At 43.3% G+C, this 24,849-nt stretch overlaps 1 protein-coding gene across 1 annotated transcript in view; it reads right to left on the bottom strand.

The window, feature by feature from the left end:
- Positions 1-403: 403 nt before the first annotated feature.
- Positions 404-24,849, bottom strand: part of PRDM2 (PR/SET domain 2) — a 122,670-nt gene continuing 98,224 nt past the window's right edge. Inside the window, exons 9-10 of the mRNA XM_074975545.1 lie at positions 5,530-5,662; positions 404-3,157 (exon numbers count right to left, since the gene is read on the bottom strand). Of these exons, the coding sequence (XP_074831646.1) occupies positions 3,127-3,157; positions 5,530-5,662 (164 nt within the window). The 3' untranslated portion in view covers positions 404-3,126. The remainder of the gene's footprint in view (positions 3,158-5,529; positions 5,663-24,849) is intronic.

Here is a 24,849-nt window from a genome sequence, read left to right as displayed (position 1 = left end):
AATGGCTGTGGCCACAGTTGCCCAAAACATTGAAATGGCCATGCAACTTGCCCTTTCAAAGATTACTAATGAGGCACTAAATTGAATATTCAGCGCCTCATTAGCATTAGGATGCTTCCGGACATGGCGCTTCGAAAGCGCTGCTTTCGAACGCACGCGGCTCAGCAAGGCTACACGGGGGTCCTTTTCGAAAGGACCCCGCACATCTTGAAATCGCCTTATTCCTCTCAGCTGAAATGTGTGGGGTCCTTTCAAAAAGGTTAAGGGTTAGGCTTTTGAAGCACCACAGCTGGAAGCTTCCTAATGCTAATGAGGCGCTGAATATTTAATTCAGTGCCTCATTAGTAATCTTCAGAATGGCCATTTGCATGGCCATTTCCAAGTTTTGGCCAAGTGTGGCCACAGCCAATGTGTCATTTGCTGCAGGAGTGGGGGAACCAGAGACAAAATTTCACAAGGCCTGGTGGCAGTTGGGAGGGTTGGTGCAAAATTGAAATTCTGCCCTGGAAAACAATGGTGAATTTTTCTGAATTTGCAGAGGTGAAAGTGGCCCCATGATCACATCAAAATGCCAAGAGTGTCAATCAACTGATGTGCAGAGATGCACTCCCTGACCCAAAGAACCTTCTTTTGTTGCTTGAGGGGAAAACAGTGAAACGTTTACGACAATAATTAGCTGTTTCTTATTGACAGCACGCCGATTTTTCTACCACGGTTCAAACTGTAATGGATCATGAGTGTAAAGTGATGCAATATCAAGCTGTGTGCTGCACTCTTTGTGGAGTAACAAGATATAAAACTTTAAAAATGGAGCATTTACAACAGGGATGTAAAGTCATGCTTTTAAAATAGTAAATACATATGTACAGGTGTACCTGAAAAACCAAAACTGCTCTGGGAAAGTATTCACATATCATGGCATTTACACTTTTCTCTCCTTGGTTCTTTTGAACAATATTGTTACTATCACTCTAAATTCCAAAGTAAAATAAACTGCACAAAATTGAGCTCTAATAAGTCATAGGTCTGCCTTAAAGGCACTGAACCCAACAGAATACAAGCCAGAATATCTGGTTTTGAACAAACATGGCCTGCTCCCAGATACCAGGGGAGGTCTCAGAAGAGTGGGTTATTTTAAGCATAGCTCAGGCTGCAACATAAGGCATCTCTTAAGCAACAGCCCCTGAGTGATGAGTGAAAATACACCATTTAGTAAACATACTCTTCAATTAAACATCTAACAAAACTGTGCTGGAAATATTAGGGCTACTTCAAATGATGCTTTAAAACAAACTATTTGTTGGAATTACTCTCCTGTTGGTTGCTGCAGTGTTAGGTATTGTCAAAACATCCAGGAAGATAGTCCATTTCCTAACGAACTCTAGGGCAGGGGTTACTATACAAATTGTAGATTGTGAGAGAAAGGACAAAACAAGGACAGGTAAATGAAAGAAGAGAGAATTTGGTGAATTGATTATAGCAGGGTCTATTGTGGAGAGCCTTAGATGAAGTCAAATGACTTGACACAGAGATTAAGTATGGGGCGGGCTCCTAGACATATCTACAACCTGTAAATTGTTGTATCTGTGCCCTGAGATTTGCAAAGCCATACTGTGGTTTTGGATACTCAGTTCCCAATCATTTTAATAAGCTATTGGACATCAAAATTTATTAAGCAGCTGTGAAGAAAATCTCAGTCATAGTTTGTAATGATTTTCAGGGGATTTTAGTGCCAGCAAAAGATGTCAAATGGGCCAAGCATCGGAGACCGTGGTATGGGAGAGGTAGAGAAAGAAACAGCAAAAGCTTCCACCCAGTGCCCTTCTCTTGGGTCCTTCAGCTGTGGACTACAGGCACTGCTTCAGTCGAAGGGGACCTGGCTCTATATGATTCATTTCATTTTTCTTGACCATTTTAAGAGGGGCCAGAGAAGTGGCTTCTGATTTTTTTTTTGTAGTTTGTTTCCAAATTTGGATGTTTAACAAAACACTCCCACAATTTGGAGGAAAAACTTTTAGTTTATTTCATTTTAATTTAGTGGGAGAGGGGAAAATTATTCCCTCACCAGCTGTAGAGTTCAGTATCTGACACCTACGGACCTTCAATGAAACTTGGGCACCTACGTCTCTATGGACTCCTTTGATAATCTCAAATTCTGACACTATCCTGGCAGGGCCCAGATACGCCACCTAATTACTGAGGAAAAGTAGAAGGACCCCTAAAACTGTAAACTACAAAGGTGAAGACTGTGAAAGCAAAGGGAGGGCTTAGATCCAGTTACCTTGGTGTCTACACCATGCTGTGTCAATGGGAGATGCTTTCTCTCTGATATACCTTACTCTTCTCGGGGAGCTGGGGTACAGCAGTCAAAGAGAGAGGTGACTTAGTACCAGACCTGGTAAATAACCCAGCTTCATCTATTGACACAGTGCTGGTTCAGCCAGTAGCGTAGACAAGGCCTGTGCCTAACAGAAGTAGATAGGCTCTTATGGATGGTCACAACTACTAACCTCCCTGTGTTGGGGAATATGTTGCTTGGTACCATGCACTGCGATGGACACTTTAGGAATGTTTGTAAAACTCAACCATAGCACCAGCAAAAGATGCCAGGTTAGTGCCAAATGCAATCAAAGTTTTTTACAAGATGAATGCTTTCCCCATTAGAAAACTGGACTGACACCACCACTGCATTTCAGAGACCATTTTACAGGTGAGTTTCCAGGAGACATGGGTCCTAACACCATCTAAAAGGGATGGTATCACACCTTTGCAATGTTCCAACATCTTAAAGCATGACACAAACTCAATGGGCTGGTGTACCCACTCATGTGGAATATGAATTCCTTAGCAAATTCTGAACACTGGGTAGATTTTCCATCGGCGCGCAGTTCTATGGCATGTACAGTAACATTGGAAGCTAAAATTATGTAACTGTCTTTTGATAAATGTATTTGCATAGTATGTCCAACCCCTCGAAGTTCCAGCAGCAAGAGAAGTGCCCAAATCTATCTGCCCTCTCAATATGGTCAAACAACATACAATTCTCTCTGAATATTTTTCTGTGCTGTTCCACTGGCTCTGGACGAGTGGACTTCACGTTGCAGGGGCTGCTATGGAATCATCCTCTCACCGGCTTCCAAAGTTCATGGCTCGTTCTCTGCAAAAATAAGGACAATATAACAACAAGGTGCCACTGCTTGTGGCACAGGAAAGCACTGGCCTCCCTTTCTCCTGGGGAGCTCCTGGTCTCATTGCAACTGGGCACGAGCAGAACAGAATATGATATTTAAGGACTACCTTGCCTTATCTTTTCAGTTCAGCACTGTCCGGTGTATTGTGTCACCTGCAATAGTGATGGTCTCCACAGAAAAGTCACCATTTACCCAAAGTGATATACGAATAGTCACAGAATCCCTTATTCTTATGGCAGGAAATAAGAGAGGTAACTGTCCAATCAATGTTAACTTTTTACTAGTCACCACCATTCCTAGGAGTGGAGGAGGCAGTTTGGTTATTTTTATCCTCCTAATTTTCCCCCATAATATTACATTTTTCCCATATTGTATCTACAGTTTAGTTAATGAGACATAAACCTATTTTGGGGCTCAGGTCCCTGCACTCATCCAGTGCCTTGATCCTGAAACCATTTGTATGTGCTTAACTTTACCCACATGACTAATCATGATACAGGGTGAACCTCTCTTATCTGGCACCCTCAGAACCTGATGAGAGCCAGATAAGAGAATTGCCAGACCATGGGAGGTCAGTATTGTGTAGCAGCAGCACCAACACCGGCACTGCTTACTGGGCTCTCGGAAGACATTTATGGGTAAATTAGAACTAAATAACAGCACAGAACACTGAGAGCCAGGACTGGTGGCTGTAAACCAATCTCATGAGACCATAGAAAATTTGCCCACACCCAAAATAAGTGGTCATCCAAACTAACTAAAAACATGCTGGGTTACGAATATTGATGGACAAGAGAGTTCCAGATTAGAGAGGTTCAACCTGTACTTAGCTCTTATGTAACACATTTACTCAGTAGGTCTCAAAGGCAGTCAGGTCCATTACCCCCATTTTGCATGTGGTGAAACTGAGGCACAGAGAGATGAGGTGGCTTGCCTAAAAAGTCACTCAGCTGGAAAGAGGCAGAACCAGGATTAAAATACAGCTTTGGAGGTTAGTGCTCTATTCCCTGTATTTGCAGGTTCAGCACCTTAGCAGCTTTCACCAAACTTTACTATAGATTTGGACTTCCTCAACTAACTGCATTAGTCTGAGCTTCCTGTTGGACATTCTGAAATGACTCAGTGTTCCATAGCACTAGCAGGACTGGATTAGATCCTTAGCTGAGCAAAGCGTGTTGCTCCACTGATTACCATCAAGCTATGCTGAGTACACCAGCTGAGGATCTGACCCAACATAATTAAAATGTGCCATGGCATTATTTTTTGGATTAAAAATGTCTCCTACTGAAGAAGCAAATAGGCTATTGTATATGCAAACTGATACCCAAATGGGATCTAATTCTTAAGCTAGTGGCACACTACAATTTTCAAGTACCTAAAAGCATGTTACAGGGAGGAGAGATTAAAATTAAGTCTCTTTAGCCTTGAAGGATAGGACAAGCAGCAACGGGCTTAAATTGCAGCAAGGGAGGCTTAGGTTGGACATTAGGAAGAACTTCCTAACTGTCAGGGTGGTTAAACACTGGAATAAATTGCCTAGGGAGGCATGGAATCTCTATCACTGGAGCTATTTAAGAGCAGATTAGACAAACAACTGTCAGGGGTGATCTAGATAGTGGTCGGCCCTACCGTGAGTGCCAGGGACTGGACTTGATGACCTCTCGAGGTTCCTTCCAGTTTATGATTGCCAAGGCAGCCTACGGGGATATTAAGAATATTGTAATATTAAGCGTTTGGTCCTCTCATCCCAAAGACTCTCCAAGTGTTTTAGAAACTACCAAAGTCAGAAATGAAATGCAGCCGTGTCAGAGGTGTGGGGTGGCAAGCAAGTAGCACACGGGTCCCTGCCCAGCATCAGGGGAGGAATGGAGAATTGGGACATGTACAAGGATTGCTAAGCACTTGAAGATCCACAGATAGAAGTGACCCAGTGAGCTTTAGGACCTCTTCCACAAGGCTAATTGCACAGGTTATGCACAGGAGCAGAACTCTGTTCTAGCGCAGGTGCATGGAGTTCAGTCAGTCCTGCCAGGACTTGAACCTGTGGATCCAGGTTTTTCAGAACAAGAAGAAAGGATGGTCTTATGGGCCTGGCTAAAGTAAGGGACTAGGACTCATGTGGACTTCTATTTAAACCTCTCTGTGTCACCTTAGGCAAGTCATTGAACCTGTGTGCCTCAGTTTCCCCACCAATAACTGAGAAGAAGAATAATTAAGCCTCATGGAGTGGCTGAGAGGCAGTTAATTAATATTTGTAAAGTGCTTTGGCTATGGAGCTCCAAAGCATCATGAAGCACTGCACGTTCGCCATTTCCCAGGGGTGACCGCCTGGCTGTACCTGTTTTGGTTTGCTGTGCAGATGAGTCTGTTTTCAGAAGTGGGCCGTAGTGCTGTTGGATTTCTTGCATTGCCTGGTGCTGGTGTTCTGAGAAGAAGAGGGGGGACATCTAGAGGCCATGCGGAGTCTGTAACTGAATAAAAGAAGCAAAGAGAAAGACTCACACACACACACACACACACACACACACATATTACATTTTGGATAACATCAGGGGCAAGCCACATATACAATCTTGGTTCACATATTTATCCCAGCCTGCTTGCCAGGCTGGGGGCCCAATATCCTATGAAAGCCTGGATTGCTTTCCCAGGTCTGATCCAAAGCTCACTGAAGTCGGGGGGAATCTTCCATTGGCTTCAACACACTCTGTATAAACCCTAACTCCCTGCATCTCCCCAGCCCGAATATACTTTGTGTTGCTCCGCAAAGACTCCTTAGTCAATTTAGGTGAAAAGCAAAAGAACTCAGGAGAACTGAGTGTGTCTTTTCCCTAAACACCCTCAGATCAGGATGCGAACAACCTTCCAGGAAGGACACACTGGCAAGGAGGCTGTGATGTGACTTACTGCAGCAGGCCCCCTGTGGAGAATAGCTGGTAATATCAGGTCACTTTTGTTGTGTTGCTAAAGCCCTGCATGGATACAAAATTTCTATCTGATTCTGTAAAAATGAGCTATGCTGCACCCACATCTGCCATTACAGATATCCATAGATATGTCGTGGATACCTGCAAACCTGCAGGATTCTAGACAAAAAGTTTGTAACCTCATCTGCCTCCATCCCCACAAAAAAAGAGGCATGGACTTCTGCATTGACATCCGTGGATGAGTAGACCCTCCGATATCAAGTGAGCCTCTGCAGATTTCCAGGGCTCTATATGTTGTCCTGTCTGTGTTTTGAATCTGTGTTGATGCAAAAGGAATGTTCCATTTCATAGAGACCAGCATACACTGACCAGGCGTGTGAAGACGCTAGACGCTCGACTACTTTCCAAAGCTTCCCAGCCCATCACCACAAAAGCCCTCGCCATGCAGATAGTTGCACACACACATGATCAAAACCAGTGTTGCAATCACTTACAATTTTACTGTACGAATTTTGATATGAGGTTTTCACCTTCCACCCCAGGTCCTGGGCTCTTGTAACTATATGAGAATCTTGGCTTTCATTTCAAATTAAAAATTACATTTCTAGCTTTCAAGGTGACAAACCAGAAAAAAAAGAGCACATCAAAGGCTAAAAGACCAAAAGGCAAGGATAAAAAAAAATTGCATCTATTATTTTTCTAGGAAAACATTCCAGCTCAAAGGAAACTTGCTATGATTTCTGAAAACTTGAAGACCACTAGTACAGAACTGGCCATGCACACAAATTTGTACCCTGTTTGCACACACAACACTGAGGTAACTACTCTACATATATTGCACATGCAAATTCTTTGAAAGGCTAATCAAGGATGACAACTTATCTATTTACCTTCTACCAGAGGGACCTCTTTCAAAAATATATTACTACAATACTTAAGAAGCTAGTTTTTTGTTCCAGAATATTTTTGAATTCAAAGGGAATCTTTGAAAATGGACCTTTGACTTTAATGTTAGTTCCCAGTTGCAGGTTTTATTTAAAAATGTTTCATAAAGCCTGGTATCAAATTAGAACTGGTTTTAAAAATTTTGACAATAGTTCTTGAAATTTCATACATTTAAAAAAAATGTGAGCAGACGAGCTTATGTAAATTTTCTTCTACCTTTCACCCCGTGAACTCTTCTGCAAAAACTAATCCTTTATCTCCTATCCTCCTGGGATGGTGAGGGAATGGTATACTAAGTCCCTGCCATGGAAGGACTGAGGTGTGGCAGGTAGGAACCAATGAACTCTTTGCTAACCTCACCCATTCACAACTGCCTTGAATGTGTGTGTGGTTGGGGGGGGTCCCCTTCACCCTAGGTGGTCCTGGTTTCAGACTGGCTGATATCTTCATTTCAGAGCTATAGCTTGAGATTAGACATGCACCTGCTGTCCATCTCTGCTGAAAGAGGTCAGTCTGCCCTGGGCCCATCCATCCACCCCTTTTTGCCCCTGCAAAGGTTCACTCAGTGCAACACAATGCAGTTTAAAGAGAGAGTTCATGGATTGCGTAGATCACAGAAACCTTCAATGGAGACACACTGAGTAGTGTTGTAATTATTATTTTGCTGTAACACCAGAACTGAAGTGGAGATTTTCAGAGAAGTCAGACAGCTAAGAATAAAGGAAGACACCCCTTACTGTGTGAGAGGGATGGACAAGAATTCACTAAACCATTACCTCAGAGCTTGAAAGCAGTGGTAGGCATGAGGTGTTAAAACATATTAGTCCCTTTGTTTTTAAACAATGTGGAAACCCTGGGGCCTTTTTACAAAGGCACCACATCATTAACTCTTTCACTCCATGCTAAACTTCATTCCTGGCACTCCACAGCAGCCTGTTTGGTGGAGCAGCTGTCAGCTACCATCCTCTGCAGCAACAAACCCATTCAGAGAAATCTCAGCGGGATAGCTGTGTTAGTCCATGTCTGTAAAAGCAACAAGGAGCCCTGTAGCACCTTAGAACCTAATGGATTTATTAGGGTTAAAGCTTTCATGATTAAAGCCCTCTTCCTCATATGAACCGGTGTGGAAATACAAAGGCAGGTACATACGTAAGTAAATAATGGACAAGAAATTAGGGTAACTTCTTTCTTTTCAGTAATTTTCTTAAATATATACCTGCCTTTGTATTTCTACTCCAGTCCAGCCGATGAAGTGGAGTTTACTTGTGAAAGCTTATGTCCTAATCAGTGTTCCCTCTAAACCATAAACTTGGATGGCTGCCCAGTAGAGGTTGAGTTACTGCCCAAATGATTAGAGGAGTGCCAACATCCAGCAGCAGGCATTTCGATGGGTGGTGCACATAATTTATTCTGCACATGGCTGGAAAAAATTAGAGGGAACATTGGTCCTACTAAATCCATTAGTCTCTAAGGGTATGGCTATACTTACCGGGAGATGGACCCAGTTTGGGTCAATCTTATGGACTTTGATTTTGCATGCCTAGTGGGGATGTGTGAAATTGAACTATCAGGGCTTGACAGTAAACCCCTGTATTTCTCATTATCATGAGGAGTAAGGGAGGTTGACAAACGAGTTTCTCCCATTCACCTTCCTCTGTGAGGACAGCCAGGTAAGTCAATCCTGGATACATTGATTCCAGCTATGCAATTGTCATAGCTGGAATTGCATCGCTAGAGTCAATTTTCAGATCTAGCGTACAGGTGGCTTGAGGTGCTCCTCATTGCCGGTTCAGAGACGTACAGAACAATCCCCCACATGGTGGTGCCATTACCTTCCCAGACAGAGAGAAGGCAGGGCATTGACTGGAGCCAGGCAAGAGATGTCAGACCTTGAAACTTACTGGATCAGGAATTAACTCAATGACAGACAGAGGGACGGAATCATGCCCTGGATTCCATGTGAAGCCCATCTGAGGCAGATGCCTGATGCATTAGACTTGCCTGCCATAGCAACTTAAGGGTTTTCTGCTCCACTTGTGTTTTTGCAAAATTTATGGAGCATGTTAGGTTGACAAAACATTTTGAATGGGTCAGGCTGGAGCCCTCCATGGCCAGGAACAGCTTCAATGATTGGATCCTGCAGAAAAACAAGACAGGTCCCTAGTGACCTTAAATTAGCCTCTTGGGAGGCTCACATGTTGCTTCCTACTACAGCTGCAGCTCTGCTTTGGGAGGGGTGGATCAGTGAGCAGGTGAGAAAAACAGCCAAGTTGTCAATAAGCCATGGCATGCAGACTAAAGCATTTTAAAATCCTGCAACTGCACTAGTTCTGGATCCAATTATCACTCTACCAGCCTGCGTGGACACTGGAGATATTCTCCTATCATTGCTACTTCCCCACCAAGCAGGCACTAACATTTGTAACTCTGACACCCTACCATGGCTAGAAGGGGACCCAAAGCAAAAGGGGAGAGATTAACCAAAAATGTCCAGGGGTGGTGATGCCAGCTATTATTCAGCCACGGTAATATATAAATTCCACACTTGTACAACAGTTCAAGAGATCGTTCTGTCTGCAGAAATCAGGATAACCTTAGAAAAGACAGGGCCATGTATCAGGGGAAGACAAAGAAGCAAAAGAGAAGGATCATTAAATTACCTTGTCAAAACAAAAAAACAAAAAACAAAAAAACCAACAGTCCAGTACCACTTTAAAGACTAACAAAATGACTTATTAGGTGATGAGCTTTCATGGGACAGTCCCATGCTACTGGACTGCCTTTTTTTTTTTTTTTTTTTTTTTTTTGATACCATATAGACTAGCATGGCTCTCTCTCTGTTACTAATTACTTTGTCTGTACAGGATTTTTTGCACCGATTAACAAAATTGGCTACATATAAATGATTTAGTTAACTTCAGTACAACCTAGGGCTGCCCATCCTGCAGGATTGTCCTGGAGTCTCCAGGAATTCAAGATCAACCTAATTAAAGATGTCTTGCTGAAACCTCCAAGAATTCCTTCAACCAAAATTGGCAACCTTTGTGCAACTTCCTAGAATAGACATTATTATATGAACATAACTGGGGTTATTTTGTTACGGCCTGTTTTGGTAAACTGACTGAGTTCCTAAGTGATGTAAAACAGATTGTAATTAGCCACGGATTGAGATAGGAATGTCCACCCAGGGAGGAGAATCGGGGTTGCTCCACATGAACCAAACTGGTTTGAAAAACACTCCAATTAAATTGGGTGCAACTTGTTCATGTAGACAAGGCCTACAGCTCTCCCTTTGTACGTCCTCCGTTCTATTCTGCTGGAAGGATATGCTGTTGATTTTATAGAGTTACACCAGTAGAATCTACCACAGTGCTCTGAAATGTAGACAAAGGATTGGAAAGCACTCAACTTGGCATTTCTCATGCAAATTACCTTGCCTTCCACCATAGTTGAACAATTTACATTCTCAAAAAGTGTTTGTCAGCTCTTCAAGTTACCCAATTAAGTCCCAAAAACATCAGCTCTGCAACTAGTGGGAAGGAAGCCCTGAGGCGATTTGTCATGATTGCTGGATAGACTGAGATCCAAAATGCTGAAGAACTCCTGCTGAAATATAATGAACAGAGCAGTATGGTAACGAAATAACTAGCGTGTTAGTAGAGACTGAATCTCTCTAATCTGACACCTTCAGAACCTGATCAATGGCAAACAAGAGAATTTGCTGGACGCCAGGAGGTCAATATTGTCTAGCAGCATTAGCAACACTTCTATTGCTTGCTGGGCTCTTAGAAGACAGCTAGAGGTAAATAATACAGTTGGGGTAAATAAGACCTAACTAACAGCACAGAACACTAAGACCCAGGACTGGTGTCTGTAAACAAACTTTATGGGACTATGGGAAACTTGGCCACACCCATGCCAAGTGGACATCTGGCTAACTAAAATCATGCCAGATCATGGATATTGCTGGACCAGAGAGTGCTGGATTAGAAAGGTTCAATCTATACTGATTTCTGGGAGCCAGCAGAAGACACCTGAGCTCCGGATACTCAAACCGTGAACACTCTGCACTTTCAGGCCCCATTGAGGTGTCTCAAAATGGGATCCCAGAAACCTCTGATCTCTTTTAGAAACCTTGATCTAAGCTTGGACAGTGTGATGGACTAGAGCACTTCAGCCAGCCCTTGCAGCCCTTTTTAAGATGTACATGGAGCTCAGAGATCCAAAAGGTGAAGAACACAGGAGTTAAAAATAAATACCAAATGGATCTTTTAGGCTGCCATAAAATCTAATCAGTTTGATAAAAGTCTTCCATGTGTACCGAATGGCCCTCTTGGTTGGAAGAACAAATAAAGCTCATCATTTAACATTAACAGAAAGCATATTGGAAATAGGAGGACTTCATACAATTTTTATTTACCCTCTCTATGAACGTGCTCAGCCCTGCTGAGCTATATAAAAGGACACTAGAGAGAACACAGCCCATTAGCGCTGAGGACTAGCAGAGCTGAAACGTCTTGGTTCAGTCCCACAGAACTCATTACCTAATTTGTTTCAGACAAAACCAATGTTCAGGGAGGGTTCAGCACAGCAAAAAATACTTTGGGTGCAGCCAATTTAAAAGATGCTTTGCCGTGATAATGTGTTGACGATGCCACAGGGGCCTGCACCATTTGCAAAGCCAGTCTGGTTGCTAGGGTAAGAACTGTCACCTGGATTGAAGCTAGGGCCAGCAAAGCTGAGATCATGAACTAAAGGGCTAAATGCCCCAGTTGGCAGACTTTGCAGACGAGTGTCCTCTGGGTTCAGGCAAAGAAGAGGTTACATAACAAACTGCATACAGTAAACCCGTGATTTGACGGACTAATGGAGGGGAAGGAGTATCCATTAAACCTGCATGTTTGTTAAATCAGAGGGTTTACTGAGACCCACTCCTACACCCACCTCCAAAAAAAAAAAAAAAAAAAAAAAAAAAAAAATGCCTGCTACTCACCTGCTGCTGGAGGAGCCCGAGCCCAGTGCCACTTGCGGCTGGAGTTGTTGCCCTGCCACAAGGCTGCAGAGGGCCCAGTGCCATGTGGAGGATCTTCCACAGCCCACTGCCACCAGAGCTGCCACACGCTCTTCCCACCAGAGGTGGGAGTGTATGTGAATGCCATCTGCCCTCACATGCGCCCCATCAGGGAGGAGCGCATGGCGGCTCCGGCAGCGGTGACTGTCCAGGCAGCAGCAGCTCTGGCGGCTGGGTAAGTCCTTTCACTCTCTCTCCTTTTTTTTTTTTTGTGGCAGGGAGCGGGGAGGATTTAGGATTTTACAGCCCTGATTAAAACGGGCTTCAGGAAAAATGGGGGTCTGGCAGACATCCGTTGTTCCCAAAGTCCATTAAATGGGGGTCTGTAAAAACAAAGGTTACACGCAGGCCTGCTCACTGGGGGTAGCTGCACAGGGGCCCAGTGTTTCAAGGGCCCTTTGAACTACCACTCCACACAGTAGCGGTGGGGGGGGCAGTGCCAAAACATGCCCCTCCCACCACTGATCTGGCCCCTTCTGGGAGCATAGGGGTTGGGCCTGCGGCAGCTGTCACCCCCTGCTTACATATTTAACAGGCATTTGTGTGTGGATTGAGTTGTGGCAGGGAATCTAAAAGCTGAACCCTCAAAAGCAGTTAGGTGGTCTGGTGAAACAATGGTGCGTTCATCATCTCACATCTCTCTAACTCCTCACACCTCAAAGAATTCAACGAACCAACTTGTGCTCAAGCAGAACACAATGATCAGTTCTCGCTTTGAGGCAAAGTCTGAACCCTGGCTACAATATACTGAAATAGCAGCTTCACTGCTGCTCCAACTGAGGCCTGGGTTACACTTAAATGTCAAGTGAGGAGTGGCAGAGGATTCTTCTGTTGGCCTATCTACTGCCTCTCGGAGAGGTGGATTAGCTATATCAGAAGCAAAAGCCCTTCCCTTGCTATGGGGGTATCCATACTACGGTGCTCCAGAGGCACAGCTGCTGTAGTGGAAATATGGCCTGTCTTAAACCCAGCAGACTGGATTTGCCTGGAGTCTGCACCAGCTCCAGCTGGCATGAATGCCCCAAAAGGGCATTGGTGATCTACAGGGTGCCTGCTACATACAGTCTTCCCTCCAATGAATGGGTTCTAGCCAGGCAACTGGGAGAGAGACGTTGATTCAGCTCATGCATGAAGCAGTCACTGGCAGGGCTTCCTGAGGAAGTCTTGGAAAAGGAGTAAAAGCTTTCTCCCCAGCAGAACCCCCAAGCGGAGAGTGTGATAGGATGGTTGCCCTGCCCTGGTATAGAAGGGATGAAGAACAGCCAGCTGCCCCAGGAGCCAAATCAGGAGTAAGGCTCAGGGCAGCAAATCAGAGACCAGGAGGGCTGTTTAAAGGAGATGGCTGGCCAGGGTGCTTAGGCAATTGCTCCAGCCCTGGAGGGAGGAGGATACAGCTGCCTGCTAGATATGGGTACCAGAGCCAAAGCAGTGCTGAGGAATGGCAGGAAATGACAGCAAGCCCCAGCTGTAGGGCCTGAGACAAGGCCTGAGGGTAGCAGGGCAGCAGAAGGCAGCAGGTCCTACCTCATGGCAATGATGAATGGCCATTTCAGACCTCACTTTGCTCTGAAGTAAGGGGCTAGATGAGAGGTGGCCAACACTTGGCCTGTGGGTCAGAATCCGGCCTGCAGAGCCAGCAGCAGTGCCATTTTGAAAAACCGGCTGGGTGGCTCCAAGCATCATGCAGCTTTTAAGGAGCCATTTGTGGCTCCAGATGCTGCCGCTTCTCACTCCTCCTCTGGCTCCCCTCCCTTCTGTGCTTAAAGAGCAGAACTCAAAGTAATTGATTTAACAGCCAACAGGAGGGATGTAGCTATTAAACCAATTAAACTGAGTCCCATTATTTTGGTGCAGCAGAAAAGACAGCTGCACATGCTGCAGGTCGGGGAGGGAGTAGGAGGGCTGGGGGGAGCCACACTGAGAAGATGGCGGCCCAGAAAAGGAGCAGTTGGTGGCAGCAGCATGTGGATCTCCTGTGTGAGGTAAGTTAATCCTGGGTTTGGGGTGGGGAGGGGTTAAACCTGAGGGTGAGGGGGTGGGTTTAAGGCTGAGAAAGGTTAAGAGTGAGGGTGGGGGGGTGGTTTGGGGTTATTTTGTGTTTGGCTCCAGTAAAAAATTTCCATGTGGCCCCAATGAAGAAAGGCTGGCCATTCCTGGGCTGGATGAAGACTGGCAGTGGGGCACTGAGACGAGGTGGACATAGGGGGGTTGGAGTTCCCCAGGAGAAGACCCCAGAGCGTGGGGCACTGCAGTAGAGCAGTAGCCTGAGAGAAGGGCACTATGGTCTGGGAGGGACACAGGTCCTGATATAAAGTGGTCAATAAACTAATAGGCAACAGCAGGTGAGACACCAGCCCGAAGAGGGAGCTGAAGAGGCTGAAAAAGCTAATTCCCATGTGACCAACAGGAGGCATCATGGTGGGTGAGTCACATCCAGTTGCAGAGCAACAACAAAAACAATGCCTACGCAGCACCGTGCAGAGCTGGTATAGAAAAGGTTAAGACCAGAAAGGAAGCGTATGCAATTAAAAATGCAGGAAGAATTGATGAAGAATCTATGTTCTATCTTGTATTAAACTCTGGTATTGAGATTAAGGCTCTCACTCTTCTTAAACGGCACAGGATACAAGTGACAAGAGGTCAACTCCTCAAGTCTGCTTCTCATCAGAAAGGTGGCACGATGCCATCTAGCACTTTGCCTGGGCACCCAACCAAGAATGACTCAGAAAAATGGAGCGTCACCTGCTGAATCAACCAGCACCATTTCTAACCGCTCCTTGGCAGTTCTCAGATCCAAGCTGAGACTCAGCCAGCCCTGCTTGGCTTGTGCAACTGAAAAGGATCACGCAACACAAGGGGCTGTGCCTATTGGGAAAGGGCTGTCACCAGTTCACAAACTCTCATCTGCAGAACAATCTGCTATTGAAGAATATCTGTCAATCTTCTAGACCAGTAACAGAGAGAAAGCCATGCTAGTCTATATACTATCAAAACAAAGTGCTACTTTACTGCTTTCTAGATCCGTGTTTCTCAACTTTTTTTCTTTTTAGGTTTAAGATAAGTACATCCAGACTTCTCTTGCGTACCCCGAAGGGTTCAGGTACCACTGGTTGAGAAACATGGTCCTAAGGTAATCTGAGGTCTTCAAGTAAGAGCTATTCAACCTTTCCAGATTACGGTACCCTTTTCAGGAGGCAGATTTCTTTTGCCTACCACCAAATCACTCCTCACTTGAAAACCATTTACATACAAAAATGTGCACAAATATCACAGAGGACTACCACTAAAAACTTGCTGACTTTCTACCATCTTGTTATCAAACAAGTGAACTGGAATAGAAATGTTGTACTTATATTTCAGCGTAAGGCATATGAAGCAGTAGAAACAAGTCATTGTCTGAATTAACTGTTAGATTGTACTGACTTTACAAGTGTTTTTATGTAGCCTGTTGTAAAACTAGGCAAATGTCTAGATGAGTTGAAGATGACCCTGGAAGACGTCGGAGTATCCCCAAGAGTACACATACCCCTGGTTGAGAAACACCGATCTAGATGATGTGTATGTTTAAATTTAACCCCAGAAATCAAATATCCGTGCATTTACTTGAATAGTCGATTCATGTCCATCTTTGACTCCAACTAAGGAATGTCAATACACCCTGCAAGGTGACCTGGAGGAAGCTAGGAAAGGAATAGAACCAGTGCTAATAAAAGTAAATATTTACCCCCTGAAGAGAAATCGTGTTGGGGTGTACATGTCCAAGCTGCTACCTCCATCACATAATGGTATATTTATCATTTTCATCTTTCTTGTTATCCTAATATTGCTATTTCATGTAACAGAACTGTAAGGATGCCTCAGGGAAGGTGGGAAAGGGGACACTCCCATGAGGGATCTCCTGGCTTGGAGAGGTAGAATGGTCCAGTGGATGGAGAACTAAACTGGGAATCAGGAGATCTGAGCCTGCCTAGGACTTGCTGCGCATCCTTGGATAAGTCACATCGGCTCTCTGCACCTTTATTTTCCCACCCCTGATTTTTCTATGTAATAATCTACTTATTTTGCCAGCACACGGGGAGAGTTCCTAGCACAAAGAAACTCTGATCCATCCAAGTCACACTGCCCAGACTTGACACTGATTACACACACACGAACTGTTAAAGTTACAAAATCAAGAACTCGAAGGAAATGCCAGAATTAAGGTGAATAACTTGATTCCCTGGTGCATCTGCTTTATGAAAGTCTTTAAATATGTGGTTACGCACTCCCCCCACCCCCCCCGCCATAGGGCCCCTGCCACCATCAGCACACAGACAGGGCTGAGTTCAGCTCTGCTATTCAATATGTTCTTTTTAACCACATTGTTCACTATGTGGCTCTGGGCCTTATTTACTGTATAATACTCAGTCCCTGTGCTGGAAACACACTTGTAAACTGCCTGCTGAGTTGCTCTATGGAGCTTACCACCATAGTTCTTCACAAATGTTAATGAATCAATCAATCTTCATCCACCCTGGGAGGTGAGAGGCTATTAGCTCCAATTTACAGACGAGGAACTGAAGGAAGTTCAGAAAAAATTAAGGCCAAAAGATGCCATTAATTCTGGGTGCCGAACGTGAGACACCTAAGATGTCATACCATTATAATAGAACCTTGTGTTTTCCGGCACCACTCCCTCCAACTGACAGCAGAGTGCGCTCAACACTTCTGGAAATCAGATTCCATGTCTCAGTTTTGGATCTCCAAAAAATGAAGAATACAGAATTAACGAAGACCTCTGAAAAATCTGGAGTAAGTGATTTCCCCAGCCCCACACAGCAACTACGTGGCAGAAGGCAGGCCTACCAATGGGGGAGGCAAAGTGGGCAGCTGCCCTGGTAATCAGCATTTCAAAGGGGCCCAGAGCTCTAGCTGCCACCACTGCTCCTTTGGCAGTACCAAAAGCTGGAGGCCCAGGCCCCATTGAAACACTGTGGCAGTGTAGCTGTGCTGCTCCGCATGGCTCTGAGGTAAGGGGAGGAGGGTCTGCCATGGCCTGAACTGTGCTAAAAGCTGACTTACCCTAGGCCCCCTCCCCCCTTAACATGGGGCCCACGGTGACTATCGACCTCGCTGGTAGAAGGCAGGGACAGGGCTGAATACTCCAGTGAAGCAGTCTCCTGTCTTAGCCATGAGACCATCCACTTTCCCCTGCTCCAATCCCCTTGCCCCAGTCACTGCATACCTCAGAAGGTGCGGGGGGGATGGGATGGGGGTCGAGCATGCCCAGAGTAGATAGGAAGACAGCACCTATGGTCCTATTTATATTAATGAAATGTTTCACAATATAAAGTCTGAGAATCACTCATATTACAGTAAACTGCCATATGCAGCAGCCCTGGGACAGGGAGGTTGCCGGATAGTCAAACATTCTGGATAATAGAGAGGAATACCTAGCGATGCATAACCCTAAAGAAAACCAAGATTAGATATTAGGAAACAAACCAAAATGTATGCAGAGTACTTTCTTTTCCAACAACACTAGTATTGTAAACTGTAAACTTCTCCTGTATCTGCTGTATTTATTTGTATTTACTCGCTCTATACTGTACTTATGGAAAATGTAACTAAACTTTACTTATGGTTAAAATGCCGGTTATTTGAGAGGTCCAGATGATTGAATGCTGAATGAAATTACAATCTACAGGGATGATGGAGCCATTAGAATAATACCTAGCTGAAGACCATGCTTTTCGATCCCTCATACCAGTCAAGCCATACTGTTAGACCAGGGTTCAGCAACCCCTGGCATAGCTGCCGAAAGTGGCACGTGAGCCAATTTTCATCAGCCTGCGAGGCAGGAGCTCAGCCTCCCCCTGCCTCCCCCATGCAGGCAGGAGCTGGGATCAAAGCCGTGCTGTCTGTGGATGAACAAAAGACCAGCGAATGTTACCAGCCACCATCTAAATGGTAAAGCTCTGTATCTTTATTTATTAATGAAGTTGTTGTAACTAGGACTATTAAGCTATGTCTACACGTGTAGAGCGCTATTTTGAAGTTGGCACGGCTACTTCGAAGTAGCCAGCATGTGTAGACGTGGCTTTAGTGACTTTAAAAAGTATCACCAGCACTTGGACTGTACATAGGATGTCAAAGGTCAAATATTGGCATTCTGCCCTGGAAAGGTTACTGACCTCTGGTCTATAGAATGTGGCCAAAATTTTCAAAAAGGAGCTTAAAATTAGGTGCCTAAGGGTGGTATTTTCAAAAACGTCCCATCAACATCAATGTTACTTGTGGGTCTAAGTCGCTTACCAGCACTGGAAAAGTCCCACCTTTGAAAATGTTGGCAGCTACCGAAACATTTTTCAGTAATGTAAGGACATGCAACGTAAAAGGTAATGTAAGGATATTGACAGAAATCAAGTTATTTTTCTGCAGTTTCAAAGATAGCAGCATTTCTTTTGCATATCCACACGCCAAGAAAACGAGCCTCCTAGGAAGAGAAGGTCAGAAGATTTTAGCTCATAGAAGGGAATAGGATGACCATCTACTCTGATTTTCTGTCCCTAAAACTTTCCCCAAAGTTAAAGCACCACCAACTCCAGAAGTGAAAACCCACTTGCTTTTCACATCATGATCAATTATTTAAATAATTGCTAGCACATGCAGAGAAACCTGGTTTCTATCATTGCTAGTATCCCTTTTAAAAAGATTTATTCCCTCATATTTCATTTCAGATCATGTGTATTATTCCCTAGACAGTTTTATGAATAAATGCATGCAATTATTCCAGGAAGTCTCTGAAATGATATATCTGTCAACTTCCCACTGATCTCTTATATTCAGCTGGCTTCTCATTCAATCAGCTCATGGGATGATTTCTGGTCAATAAGTGCAACAGCTGATAAGTGACCTCAGTGAGAGGTTTTCCCCAGAATGTACTGGATATAATTAAATAACTTTTCATTGATGTAATGCCGCACTGAATTTGCTTCTCCATATTTAACAAGTCCAGATGACTGGTGAAGTCCAGAAGATCTTTTCCCCCCACCACAGACATCTTTAAGGGGCAGTGAAATGCCTTACAGATTTAAGCAACTGGTAGAAGTTACTTGACCTCAACAAATATTTCCAAATCTGGGTGCCCTAATTTAGGCATTTCAAGCCATATACAACTGCAAGGCAGCACCTACGCTAGCAATTCTTCAGAAAATCAGGACCTTTTTCAAAAGAACACATGGAACATCCACACACAAAATGCGCTCTTTTGATCCAAAAATCGAAAGAATGCAGCTCTTCTTCTGGAAGTCCTCCTTTCACTCCCAAATCAGGCAGAGCACCTCCCTGGAAAGCTTCTTTAGAAAAAAAAAGCATGTGTAGATGATCTGCAGACCATTTTTTTTGAAAGAGTGATCCTCATGACACTGAATTTTTTGATCCCTGGCCTGTTCTGTCAAGAGTGGGGCCTCTGTGGACACTCTCTAATGAAAAGAGCAGATCTATCTTTTGATCCGCTTTTTTGTGTGTGCTTGTGCTCTTTTGAAAGAAGACCTTCCAGAAAATCATCTTTTGGAAGATCGCTGTAGCGTATACATGGCCAAATAGCCCAAATCAGATGGCTTTCCAGGCCGGCTGCAAAGATTTTTGTTGAATATGGTTTTGGAGAGGGTCAAGAATACTCCTCAGAATGAAGAAAGGGTATAAAGGAACTGTTTTTTAAAATAATGGGTAATAAGCTAGAAATAATTCTTTTTTTGAGCTCTTTAATGCTGTTGGTATCAATTATGTATTAGGGTCCCTGCAGCAGGCCTGGACAGCTGTAAGTAACTTACTCTTGACTTAAACCCTTGTACGCTGGGCAGAGCACAGGTTATCTACAAGTCTCCTCTACTGCATTCTGTTTTACGACAAAACTTCTAGCTGACTCGAGGAGTACCCCAGTTGTTGTCTTTCAGTCTCAGTAGCTCATCACGTTATCCAAGGTCTTCCTCTTTTGCATTTTCCTTAGGGTTGCATTGCAGAGCTTGACCAGCTGTGCTGGACAATGGTTTTCGAAGAGCGTGGCCTAGCCATTCCCACTTTCTTCTCTTGATTTGAATGTCGAGTGGTTCTTATCCTGCTCAGTTCCAAAGCTCCTCACTGATGTCCAAGTCTTGCCATTTGATGGGAAGGATGTACCTCAGGCCTCTGTTTATGAATTTTTGTAGCTTGTGATTTGAAGATTGTTTTAGTATGTCAGGTCTCACATCCACTGAGGACACGTGTTGAAGAGCTGTAGTTTTGTCTTCATAGATAATATTTGTGATCTCCCTATGGTAAGAAGAGTTTTGAATGCAGCTGTTGCTTTCCCTACATTTAAAGCCATGAAAAAAGCATCATGGACGACGAAATCTGGCCTATTGGCCGTGTCTACATGAGCCCCAAACTTCGAAATGGCCACGCAAATGGCCATTTCGAAGTTTACTAATGAAGCGCTGAAATACATATTCAGCGCTTCATTAGCGTGCAGTCGGCCGCGGCACTTTGAAATTGACGCACCTCGCCGCCGCGCGGCTCGTCCCGACGGGGCTCCTTTTCAAAAGGACCCCGGCTACTGTGAAGTCCCCTTATTCCCATCAGCTCATGTAGGGAGACCAGCAAAATAAACCAGAGAGCCAAGCTAGCACTGAGATTCCCCAGGGCCCAGGACAGAAAACCAGATCCTAAGCACTTCTGCCTGAGGCTGTCGTCAAATGCTGAGCAATACATCTTTGCGAGGCTCTTGGTGACGTTGGGCCCTGGGCAATAGCTCTGCTTGCTACTCACTAACAGTCACTGGCTTTTAATCCGCTGTAAAAGTAGTGACACTAATAGGCCACGAAATTATAATAGCATCTAGGGGGGCTGGTGGGTAGCCTGACAAAGAAAAAAGTGGGGAACGCCTGCTGTAGAGTATCTTTAGGATGCTCTGACAGAGCTCTGGTGCACTTTGGAATTGAACTTTCTATACATTAAAAATGGGGCTAAAAAAAGAAAGAAGGAGGACAACTTTTGAAATGGTCATATTTATAATCTGCAAAAAAATTGCCAAAATGAGCTTATGTGCCCCAAAGGAACATCTATTAAATGAACTAAAAAAGAAAATAACAAAATTAAAAATATATGGACCCCACTCCAAGTTTGAAGGATACACCATTTTCTTGCATTTAGTAGGGGCAAAATATGAATTGTCCTCTAAGAGTGAAAGGACACACAAAATCTATTATTTTCGATGTATATTTTTGCATATAGCGGAACCTCAAGAGTTACAAACAGACCACTTAATCACACGCCTCATTTGGAACTGGAAATGCACAATCATACAGTGTCACAGACAAACCCTGCAGGCCACCCCCCAACCCAAAAGCCTCCAACATAGTATAGTATTGTCTTAACCGTAATCTACTTGAAAAATGCCCTTTTTTAAAAAAATCATAGTAAAGTTTCAGAGCTGTATTAAGGCAATATTCAGCTGTAAACTTTTGCATTATGAACACTTTAGAGTTACAAACAATCTGATTTCCTGTCTTTGTAGTACCAGAACATCTAGAGATCTGAATATCAAATACAGAGGGGCTGGATCTCAGATCTAACAAAAATTCATTTCTGAAAAAGTAATCTGGAACTGAATAGAATAAAATAGCAAATTTCAATAAAATATGTAAGTGAGCAACCACCAAATATTTCAGGAAAATTCAAAGAACAAAACAAAAATAGGAAATCCCTGTATCTTTTTGTACTTTAGTTAAAAACAAAAATTACATATTAAAAATTTTCCATAATCACTTAAAACCAACAGCTGTTCATCTGAACGTTTAAGATGTTTTTTCTACAAAATACTATTTACAATAAAATTAGACTACCAGCTTTAAAAGCAAGGGCTCACAATGGGAAAGCCTGAAATACAAAACATAGCAGTAGAAACTGGAATTAATATACACCACCTTGATTTCAGAACAAACACATCTAATACATCCTATTAGACATATTGGACTTCTTCAGCCAGCATGGGATTGCTGACCTGACCTGCGGGGCCAGATTTCCAAATAGGAACAGTAGGCACGTGCTCAGGGGCACCTTACTTCTCTAAAATCACACGCAACATGGAAATCAGCTGTCAGCAGGATGGGGTGTTGAAAATGCTGTGCATTGGGGTGCATAAGGTGTAAATCCAAACATGCTGGGCTGTCTGTGAAGCCAGTCAGCCAATAGTTTCACTGCAGGGTGCTCCCACTGATTAAAGAAGTTTGCAAAGCTTCCTGAATGGGCTGGCTGAGAGATTGACAAAAAGAGCGTTAGAGAGTTTCTGTGCGACTCATCCCTAGCCTAGGTGATTAATTTCTATTCCTGCTAGTCCAGAAGGTAACAGCAGTAAAAGTAGTAGAAGAGATCTATTTGATCGTGAGCTCCATAGAAGGGTAAACTACAAGGACAAAGCGTGCACTAAATGTTAAGTGGATACCTCTCACTTGATCTTACCAACATGTCCGGTATATTCTCTCAGCAAGACAAAAAGAGTTTAATGTTATCTTTGTCGGAGTCAAGGTGTTTCAGCTTATTTCATTGTTGCACATCAAACAGTGGTGGTTATATAAAGTCACAAGATAATCAATTATGTAAGTGAGATGCAATAGTAAATGTAAAATTCCTTATCCCTGAGCTAAGAGCAGCTTTGATAAGCATTTCTATTTACGGTCATCTCATTTTGCAATGGTAATACTCTTGAAAATTACCAGATTCCATTTTGAAATGCAGATTTATACTGTTTAGCACCTTTCCCCTTGTAAAATGTTGCATGTGAATTGCATGTTTGCGGAAGGTGCATTTGAGAAAGCAACAAGAGTCCTGTGGCACCTTATAGCCTAACATATTTTGGAGCATAAGCTTTCGTGGGCAAAGACCTGCTTCATCAGATGCATGAGTGGGGATTCCAGAAGAGAGTTTAAATATACAGGCTCATGAAAAGGAGAGTCCCAGTCAAGAGGAAAGCCAGAGTTGAGAGGGCCAATTCAGTCAGGGAGGATGTTGCCCATCATCAGCAGCTAATGTGGAAGTGTGAACACCAAGAGAGGAGAAACTGCTGTTGTAATTGGCCGGATGCCCCAGTCTCTGTTCAATCCTTGGTTGATTTGTGAAGGGTGACAAACTGAGAGCCTAGAAGAGTAAAGGATATGATCACAGAACAGGTAAGCTGCAAGATACAATAGCGATGGAAGCTTCTTCCACAACACTGAAACCTAGAGAGCTGTTGACGTTACTGCTGAAAATGACCACAAAGTGCCAAATTGGGATGAACCCCCACCAATGGGAAAGTAGACTGCACACTAAATCAGATCTGATGGTAACAAGTTTTAGCATTAATGTAGGAAGACTGGAAATGAACAGGTAAACCGATGTACAATCCCCAGGCAACTTGTAAAAAATTCAGTTTAATAGCTAATGCTACACAGAAGATGCTTTTCTAAGCTTATTTCACGCTTCTTAATTTTTATACAGTATGCCATGTAACTATGTATAATTAATAGCTTGTTTTCAGTCAGTAAAAAATAGCAAAACCACCAGTTATTTCAAGTTTTTACGGTGGTGCCACTGTCCAGAATAGTGATAAACATTGCTAACATAACCAACACTAACAGTGAACCTCTGCAGCATTCTAGGGTGTGTCCACACCGCAAAGTTATTTTGAAATAATGGCCACTATTTTGCATTAACTTTGCAAGCATCTACACAATGGAATCACGATTTTGAAATAATTTTGAAATAGCAGATGCTTTATTTCAAATTTGGTAAACCTCATTCCATGAGGAATACAGCTTATTTTAAAATAGATATTTCTCAATAGGGGCTGTGCAGACAGGGAATAGGGACTATTTTGCAACAAGCTATTCCATAACAGCTTACAAACCTGCTGTGCAGACATAGTATTTCAGATTAGAGCCCCTGGAAGCAGGTACGCTATTCCGAAATTGGCTCAATTATGTGTAGAAACACTATTTTGGAATAAGTTTTGCGTATTTTGGGGCTTCCCTGTAGTGTAGCTGCATTATTCCAGAATAGCCTATTTCAGAATAACTTCAGAATAAACTATTTGGGAGTAACTCTGTAGTGTAGACATACCCCCTAGCATCCAGACCATACTAGGAATAAAGCTACAGGACACAGCATTATGCCACATAAAAATATCTAAGTGTTTTCAACCATTGAATTTATACATGAAACAATGCTCAAGAACAAAACCACCACAAACATAGCCCCACTGGGACTGAACTTGAGCACATTTGGGGTCCTGCTTTCATTACTATTTTAAAATGGTTAGAAGTTGAGTAATGCTAACAGAAGAAGCGTGAATATTTTAACCTTGTTAAAAATGTGAAATGTTTCAAAGGGTTTTTCCCCCACTAATATAGTGCCTACAAATGCTTCACAGTATTGAAATAAATATCACACTGCAAGTAACCAGAGCTGTCTGAGAATCTCATTCAAATAAGAAAAGGTATATATCTGAATTAATGTAAGAGACTTCATTCAGTTTTGGACATTTCCCTTCATTCAATGGCAAGTCTGTGTACACCACGAAAGGAAACATGGGAGAATATCATAAGATATCTTGACTTACGTTTCATGCACTATAAAATATTAATGTGTTCCTAAAGCACAAATGATGTATATTCTAACATGTCTATGAATAAAGATTAACATAATACAGTTACTGTTT

Source organism: Carettochelys insculpta, chromosome 23, assembly GCF_033958435.1.
Source record: "Carettochelys insculpta isolate YL-2023 chromosome 23, ASM3395843v1, whole genome shotgun sequence".
NCBI lineage: Eukaryota > Metazoa > Chordata > Testudines > Carettochelyidae > Carettochelys > Carettochelys insculpta.
Note: the sequence above shows the minus strand (reverse complement) of the source record. Positions and strands in the feature narration are given on the sequence as shown.